General features: G+C 35.4%; 1 protein-coding gene across 3 annotated transcripts in view; it reads right to left on the reverse strand.

Moving 5' to 3' along the window:
* The window catches only part of stab1 (stabilin 1), a 53,727-nt gene that overhangs the window by 30,992 nt on the left and 13,459 nt on the right, over positions 1-9,276 (reverse strand). For all 3 annotated transcript variants that reach the window (XM_048182665.1, XM_048182664.1, XM_048182666.1), the window contains 13 exons: positions 8,165-8,302; positions 7,979-8,050; positions 7,781-7,894; positions 7,588-7,641; positions 6,660-6,740; positions 6,333-6,491; positions 4,981-5,043; positions 4,676-4,774; positions 4,479-4,565; positions 4,282-4,393; positions 3,940-4,126; positions 2,415-2,508; positions 1,719-1,874 (listed from right to left, as the gene is read on the reverse strand). In XM_048182665.1, the coding sequence (XP_048038622.1) occupies positions 1,719-1,874; positions 2,415-2,508; positions 3,940-4,126; positions 4,282-4,393; positions 4,479-4,565; positions 4,676-4,774; positions 4,981-5,043; positions 6,333-6,491; positions 6,660-6,740; positions 7,588-7,641; positions 7,781-7,894; positions 7,979-8,050; positions 8,165-8,302 (1,416 nt within the window). The remainder of the gene's footprint in view (positions 1-1,718; positions 1,875-2,414; positions 2,509-3,939; positions 4,127-4,281; positions 4,394-4,478; positions 4,566-4,675; positions 4,775-4,980; positions 5,044-6,332; positions 6,492-6,659; positions 6,741-7,587; positions 7,642-7,780; positions 7,895-7,978; positions 8,051-8,164; positions 8,303-9,276) is intronic.

Genomic DNA, 9,276 nt, shown 5'->3' on the forward strand with positions numbered 1-9,276 from the left:
GGTGTGCAATGGTTGTTTTTTTTCTTTCATAGCTCAGTTCATATTTAGATCTCTGACTTGACTGCAGACTTTGGTATTTGAGACACTGTTGAGATGTCTAGCCCTTGCAGTACATTAAAGTTCTGGGTAGGATCGTTATGTTCCAGGTCAAATTGACCCTAGTTGAACTGAAAACAATTAACCAAAAATTACACTATGAAAAACAAAACAAAAAAATTAAAATCAGGTAAAAATACTAACATTTTAGCATCAATACCTCTCACACATTACAAAAAAGTAAACTTGAAAACTTTTTTTTAACTTTTTTTTTTCCACAAAATGTGAATATTATAAATTGTATTATATTATACATTGTGTATGTTTGTGTGCTTTTCTGAGAAAAGAGCATGGGTTCGATTCCCAGCAAAATTTACAACGCAGCATATATTCTTCAAATAAAAGCATCTGCCAAATGAAAAAATGTAAATGTATATACCCTCAGAGGGTAGTTGAGGAACTGATATAAATTACATATATTATTTTTTTAATTTGTAGTCTGTGAACCTGCCTTTAAGAATGAAATTTGCAGGTCAAATTGACCTGCTAACATTGCAATCGTAATAGAAATTTAGTACACACATTCCACACCACCTCAGACTGTTGAAATTTTGCTGGCATGCTGCATTTCTGACAACTGAAAAATGTGTTTGGGTCAAATTGACCTTGAACATAATTTAAGGACTAGAGATGCAAAAGACTTTCAATAAGAGCAGCATTTAATCTCAATGCTGTCTAGGAGAGACAATTGAGATATTAAAGGCACAATATGTAAGATTTTTGGATTCAAATATCCAAAAAAACACTAGATCAATGTTATATATTTTGTTGACTTGTGTACTTAAATTATCCCAAATTTTTCCAAGAATGTTTAAATCCAGAGAAATAAGCAATTTTAAGCAGGACACAGACCATGTCTGTGCGTCGCCGATAAATGACATCATACCCGCGTTACCCTCGGTTTCCATTTTCATTTTGTAGAAACCATGGAAACACCAAAGACGCTTTAATACATTATGTGTTTTATTAGACAGGTGAGCAACTGTTTGGATGCATTCATCAAAAGAAAACTAATCATGTTATATAGCTCAACACTGTAAGTCTTATTTTTAAATCTTGCTTTCTTGATTTACTGTGAGTACCATGATTTACCATGCCTAATATCGATCTAGCTTACTGCAGTGCGCAACAAGTGTCTCATAGCAGCCGCCGAGTGAACGCAGAGTAGCACTATAACAACTTTCAACACACAAATGTATGTAATATGATAAAACAGCACTGCATTATCCCACATACGCTTGTCCGCAAGAAGAGGAAGTGGCGACTGCGGCATAATAAAAGTTCCGCTGCTCTCAAGACGCGTGTCACGCTTGTCTCTCATTTGCAATCGCTCCAGCAGCCTTGTTTCTGCTCGTACAGCACTCGGCCCTGCTTTGCCTCATACTACAGTAACGTTAATAATTGAGTCCCATTCCGATTCCTTTCCACAGGCTATAGACCTGTAGACAACACCTCCCATGATTCAGCGAATCATCAAGCTACGCCTTTGTTTTGAATAAGCGACCTCTAGTGGTGAAAATGTACATATTGTGCCTTTAAAGAGATATTTTTTTGTGATTTTTGTGTTAACTGTATCCTCACAGGTTATTTACTAATCCAGGTTATGGTATCGGGATCATTACCTGTCCTGGTGCGGTGGGGGTGCACTCTGCATTTTCATGACATCCACCACGACTCTCCAGCAGGCAGTTATTGATCTCCACACACAAACTTCCATCACCGGTCCATCCTTCCATACAAACACAGTTCACCTTTCCCGCATCGTAACTACACATGGCCTATTAATCACAAAAAAACGGAGTCAGGATCAACATGAAATCAAAACTGATTTAAATAACTGAACATTGTCATATTGCATGATTTAGCAGCATGTCATATAATAAGGAATACAAAAGTTGACTTTCATACTATTTCTGCTGGTTTTCATAGCATTTCCTAACCTTCTGCTTTATATCAGTTTTGAATTTGTGTGTCATAATTACGATGCATGTTTTTTTGTTATAGATAGCAGGAATGGGTTTCCATGAGTTGCAGACAGACCTAGTCTGGTCTTGTCTTATCAGAGTTTTATTATTATTATTATTATTATTAAAACATATTGCCTCCTTAAGTAACTTCAATGTTGGTGCAAAATTTCAACCCTGGCCAATGCTGGAAATCATTTTCATGTGTCAGTTTGAATCAAAGAGCGACTTTAAATCACTGCAACTTCTGAGTTCTGATGCACTAGTAAAAACGGGGCAGACATCACTTTAGATTTGTTCTACATCTGAGGGCTAAAGGCAAACTGCTGGAAAAGAGAAATACATCTGTCTCACATTGGCATCACAGCCTCCTCTCTGAGGCTGGAGGCAGAGATTGATTTCAGTGCAGGTGTAACCGTCTCCATCGTATCCAGGCAGACAAACACACCTACAGCACAATGTACAATAGATCAAAAACACACCAAAGACAGATGGCGATTAAACAAGTCAGAACAACAACAGTTAAACACAAAGACACTGCCATTGCTAAGATGCTTGCTTCAATGGGCACTGCAGAATAAAAAGTATTGGGTTGTAAAAAAAAAAAAAAAACTGTCAAATATTTGCCAAAAATGTTATAAATTAAATTAAATTAAATTAAATTAAATTAAATTAAATTAAATTAAATTAAATTAAATTAAATTAAATTAAATTAAATTAAATTAAATTAAATTAAATTAAATTAAATTTGAAAAGTTTTGGGTTGTAAAAAAAAAAAAAAAAAAAAAAAACTGTCAATGGTTTGCCAAAAAATATTGTAAAAAATAGAATAAAACTATGGCCATTGTACGGAAGAGGATTAGGGCCAAGCAATAATAAAAAAATAAAACCATCTCAAGATTAAAGTTGTTAAATTTCAAGAAAAAAGTCGAGATAAATGTTGAGAATAAACTCATTAAATTACGAGAAAAAAGTTGTTAAATTACGAGAACAAATTCGTTAAATTATGAGAAAAATGTCGTTAAATTTCGAGAAAAAAGTCGAGATAAAATGTTAAGAATAAAGTCGTTAAATTAACGAATTTATTCTCGTAATTTAACGAATTTGTTCTCGTAATTTAACAACTTTTTTCTCGTAATTTAATGAGTTTATTCTCGTAATTTAATGACTTTATTCTAAACATTTTATCTCGACTTTTTTCTCGAAATTTAACGACATTTTTCTCATAATTTAACAAATTTGTTCTCGTAATTTAACAACTTTTTTCTCGTAATTTAATGACTTTATTCTCAACATTTTATCTTAACAAGTTTATTCTCAACATTTTATCTCGACCTTTTTCTCGAAATTGAACGAGTTTTTTTCTCGTAATTTAACAAGTTTATTCTCAACATTTTATTTTGACCTTTTTCTTGAAATTTAACGAGTTTGTTCTCGTAATTTAATGAGTTTATTCTCAACATTTTATCTCGACCTTTTTCTCGAAATTTAACGAGTTTTTTCTCGAAATTTAACAACTTTAATCTCGAGATGGTTTTATTTTTTTTATCATTGCTTGGCCCTAATCCTCTTCCGTACCGTTGCAGCATAAAGTATTGGGTTGTTAAAAAAAACTGCCATATATTTGACAAAAAATGTCTAAAATAAAATAACTCTGGCTGTAATAAAAGTAAAGTAAAAACCTGACTCTAAAATAAATAAAATATTACTTTTGTTATATAAATTAATATTTATTATATAAATATTATATACATGTGTACTGCAGAGTAAAAAAAAAAAACTGGCAAATATTTGACAAAAATGTTATCTAAAATAAAATAAAATAAATACCTGTGTGCAGCCTATAATGATCTAAACATTATGCTCAAGTGACACGTACATGTTTTGTCCATTGTTTTGGACACATATGGCGTGAATGTGGCAGTGCTCTAGGACGCCGTCTGAATTGCAGGGGGTGGCGGTCTGGTCACAAAGGTCCCCTGAAAACCCCTTCAGACAAGTTCCTTTCCTACACAGCCCCATACTGCCAGGCCTGTTATCACAGGTGCCATGGACACAGCGGCAATCTACAGGACCAAACAGAATGCAAGGAGAGGAGAAGGTTAAGACGGCTAATACTGTATCAGCAGCAGGTCATGGTTTGGACAAAGAGACAGAAGGAGGTACTTTGAAAAGATAAACCGATAAAGAAAAACACATATATAAAGGTATATAATTTCACCTTCATCACAGTTCTCTCCATGTTTGTTGGGGTCTGAGCAGAGGTGACATCCTACACCCTTAAATGCTGGTTCACACTTACAGGAGCCATTTCCATTGATGCCGTCAAAACACTACAGATGGAGACATGGCAAATAAACATCAGCACTTTCTTCAGCCGAATTCACGTTCATAGTGAGTTCATACTAACATACTTACAGTCCCTTTATCATAACATGGGTGCTGGAAACCTCCAATGCACGGCTTACAGTCCGGCCCATAGAAACCACTGCAACACTCCGGCGTCTGCAAACACGATGGCAAACATCTCACAGGTTACTCATTGTAAATAATTCAGAATATTTAAAGATGAATGCATTTGAAACATTGTGGGATCTGAGACCTTATTTTCATACCATCTGAGTAATGTTGCAGTATTTGGCACAGCCTTCCTCCAAGAACGAGTACGACCATCGGCGATCAGGAAGTGGCTCGCAGCCACTAAAATGACCTGTCTATCAAACGGGAAATAAAAATGCCCAAATGCATAGTTCACTGGAATAAATTATGGTCAACACTGTTGTCAGTGGTGCTCATGTTTCGATTTTCTTTATTTGTAAATGCAATGTTGAAAACACATTCATTTAAAATGTCTTTTAATAATTGATTATTGATTATAGATGTCTGATATGGTTCATAAATAAGTGAAAACACCAAATACCAGCTCAACACTTCCAGGTGGACACTGTGTCTCATGGAGATGACTACATCGGACACAGGAACCCTATGGAGAGAAGCAGAATTTTGCAGAGAAAATCTTGTTGGACAGATGTTTTATTTACCATAATAAATTCATTAATTGCAATGGAAAATAATTAGTTAATTTTAATAAATATTTTATGTATTTATTTTTTAAATAAATCAGTGTTTTTGCAATTCCATTTGGAATCTTGGCCACGCAAGTACACTGGGAAAATCATTTAAAATTATTATTATTGTTCAATTAAAAAGTTATTTGTTTAAACAAACTATGTTTGCCTATTAAATTTGAAGATTAAATATTGTGACCGATTTATGCTGAAACAAGAATTATAATGTAGGATGACTATAATAGCCTATGATTTTATTTACTTCACTTAAAGGGTTAGTTAACACAAAAATGAAAATTCAGTCATTAATTACTCACCCTCATGTCGTTCGACACCCGTAAGACCTTTGTTCATCTTCGGAACACAAATTAAGATATTTTTTGATGAAATCCCATGGCTCAGTGAGGTCTGCATTGAAAGTAAGTTAATTCACACTTTCAAACGGCCAGAAAGCTACTAAAAACATATTTAAAACAGTTCATGTGAGTACAGTGGTTTAACCTTAATGTTATGAAGTGATGAGAATACTTTTTGTGTGCCAAAAAAAACAAAATAACAACTTTATTTAATGATATCTAGTGATGGGCCGATTTCAGAACACTGCTTCATGAAGCTTCAAAGCTTTAGGAATCTTTTGTTTTGAATCAGTGGTTGAATCAAAAGTCACGTGATTTCAGTAAACGAGGCTTTGTTGCGTCATTAGTGTTTCGAAATTTCAATAGTTCACGTGACTTTGGTAATTTGAAACACGCTCCGAATCACTGATTCAAAACAAAAGATTCGTAAAGCTTTGAAGCTTCATGAAACAGTGTTTTGAAATCACTCATCACTAGATATTGTTGAATAAAGTCGTTATTTTGTTTTTTTGGCGCACAAAAAGTATTCTTGTCACCTCATAACATTAAGGTTGAACCACTGTAGTCACATCAAATGTTTTAAATATAGCTTTAGTACCTTTCTGGGCGTTTGAAAGTGTAAATTAACTTGCTGTCAATGGAGGCCTCACTGAGCCATCGAATTTCATCAAAAATATCTTAATTTGTGTTCTGAAGATGAACAAAGGTCTTACGGAATTTTCATTTTTGGGTGAACTAACCCTTTAATTTTACTTAATGTTTAGTGCTTTGTTCTAGATAAGATGTTGATCATTTGTTTTTCTGGCCACAGATACAAGAATTATGTGGTCATAATTAAAGGCACCTACAAACGAGATCCTGCTCCCAATAATGTCACAACGATGGGGCATTATGGGAACTATGGAGGAAGGTACAAGAACTCCATCGATCAGGTGAATGATTCCATTGGACGCGACAATGTCTTTCGTTTCGAGAAGTATTCCCTTATCACCCAGAAAGACTCTTCCCTGTGGATTGATTGAGAGAATGTATTAATTATATATTTACTGCCATTTAGTCACCACATTTTTTATTGGATACAGAATGGCCCAACACATTTGTCCCAAATTTCATAAAAATGTCTCATTTCCATCAGGAGTTACAGCCAACGCAATCAATAAAGGACAGTCACTTACATCCTCAGAGGCGTTGATCCTTAAGATCTCATTGGCCATGGTCGTAATCTCAAACATGCTGGCGAGCTGGTCCACAGTGACCTAAGTAAAATATATATGATGCGATATATGTTATACATTACATAACATACATCAAATGCCCAAAATGACAGTTTCATGGCTACAGTTTTTTTTAGAATGAATAACATATTTAAGGCTATTTTAAAACCTAAAACATAACATTTAGTATTATTTTTAAATCACTGACCCAAATATTCAACTAAATACTACACTTACTAACTAGTTTAAAGACGCCATAGAATCAAAATTGGAGATTTCAGATTTTAGTTCATGTCTGTTAGCTTTGAGGCTATCTATATGCTAGTGTACTGACATTGACAAATAGTGTACTTAAATTGACATTAACCTTTTAGCAGTTGTAAAATGGTCCAAAGGTATGGCTGTCTAAATGGTAACCCCCTGTTCTGCCAAAAATTTAACAGACCATTTGTACATAGTGTTTATTTTGAGTCTCGAAGCAACCCTACGCTTAACCTTGGAGGCAGCAAATTCTAATCTCGCAAGAGCTTCACAGGTTTAACATCTATATATGACATAAAAGTACATGGAAAACATCTACTGCACAGGGGTAGACACGTTTTTGTCCAATTAAATACTTTCTAAAATTTTAATGTTCCACCAGCTAATATAACTTGCAAACAACTAGCATTAGCATGAAGCAAATCGGTTTTGCAGGCCCTGACAAGCTAAACACTATAAAAACTATTAAAAAGCTAATATGTGCTTCCCTAACTTCACATTTCAATTGCATTCGTCAATCCATTTCATGTGTTCTCCAAAGTGATGTACATAAATGCCTCATTTTAATGTCAAATGAACTATGGGAAACCATTCAATACATGATTCCAGAGGTCAAAGAGAAACTCACAGAAGCCAGGGACAACATATGGTGTTTCAGAAGCGTCTGAAGCTTTGGTTTTGCCTTTATAACAAAGAGATGAAAATCAGAGTATGTTATGAACAAATAAATGAATATCCTATGGATTTGATTAATACAATAAAAATACAGTACAAATCCAAATAATTTGTATACACTGAAAAGAAAACACATATTGACTTACATCATTCAGCATGTACATAAGACTTCCATCTCTGAATTTGTCTATGGCTTTGTTGGTTGGAACAAGCACTGTAAGAGGACCTGAACCTCTGACGGGTAACAGGGCTCCACAATTCTGCAGCAGAAAGAGACAAAATATTTTGAATGCTTGGGTTCAGTAGAGAAATGCAGAAAACAAGCACGATATGAGATCACTCACATCAACCAGAGACAGGAATCGATTGAACCTTTCATCCTCTCTGAAGATCTCCCCGATGGTCTTGGAGGATAACTTGAGGTTGCAGGAAAAAACATCTATATTAGAGAGTGTTGCTGTTGGTGCTGTGTATCATTCATCAGATATCACTAGATCAGTCGGTTGTGAAATAGTCGGTTGTGGCTTTACCTCCATGTTGTTTTTTGAAGATTCGATATGAGTAAGAGTAAAGGGCTTGTCAATAATATGAATTATTCCATTGGATGCTGGGTAGTCGCTCTCAAGTATAGTAAACAATACGTCTGGATCCCTCATCAGGATGAAGTGCTACAGACACAAGCAAAAATCAATGGACTGAGACAGAGATAGATAGATAGATAGACAGACAGACAGACAAACAAACCGATCGATAGAAAGACAGACAGACAGACAGACAGATCGATAAAGACAGACAGACATATAGACAGATAGATAGATAGATAGATAGATAGATAGAGAGATAGATAGAGAGATAGACAGACAGACAGATAGAGAGACAGACAGATAGATAGACAGACAGACAGACAGACAGACAGACAGATAGACAGACAGACAGATAGATAGATAGACAGACAGACAAACAAACAAACCGATCGATAGAAAGACAGACAGACAGACAGACAGACCGATCGACAGACAGATCGATAAAGACAGACAGACAGATAGATAGAGAGAAAGACAGACAGACAGACCGATCGACAGACAGATCGATAAAGACAGACAGACAGATAGATAGAGAGAAAGACAGACAGACAGACATATAGACAGATAGATAGATAGATAGATAGATAGACAGACAGACAGATAGAGAGACAGACAGATAGAAAGACAGACAGACATACAGATAGATAGATAGACAGACAGACAGACCGATCGATAGACAGACAGACAGATAGTTAGACAGACAGACCGATCGATAGACAGACAGATAGACAGACAGACCGACCGACAGACCGACAGATCGATAGAAAGACAGACAGACAGACAGACAGATAGATAGACAGACAGACAGACAGACCGATCGATAGAAAGACAGACAGACAGACAGACCGATCGATAGAAAGACAGATAGATAGATAGATAGATAGATAGATAGATAGATAGACAGACAGACAGATAGATAGACAGACAGACAGACCGATCGATAGACAGACAGACAGACCGACCGACAGACAGACCGATCGATAGAAAGACAGACAGACAGACAGACAGATAGATAGACAGACAGACAGACCTATCGATAGACAGACAGACAGACAGAC

This window comes from Megalobrama amblycephala, linkage group LG2, assembly GCF_018812025.1.
Source record: "Megalobrama amblycephala isolate DHTTF-2021 linkage group LG2, ASM1881202v1, whole genome shotgun sequence".
Lineage (NCBI taxonomy): Eukaryota > Metazoa > Chordata > Actinopteri > Cypriniformes > Xenocyprididae > Megalobrama > Megalobrama amblycephala.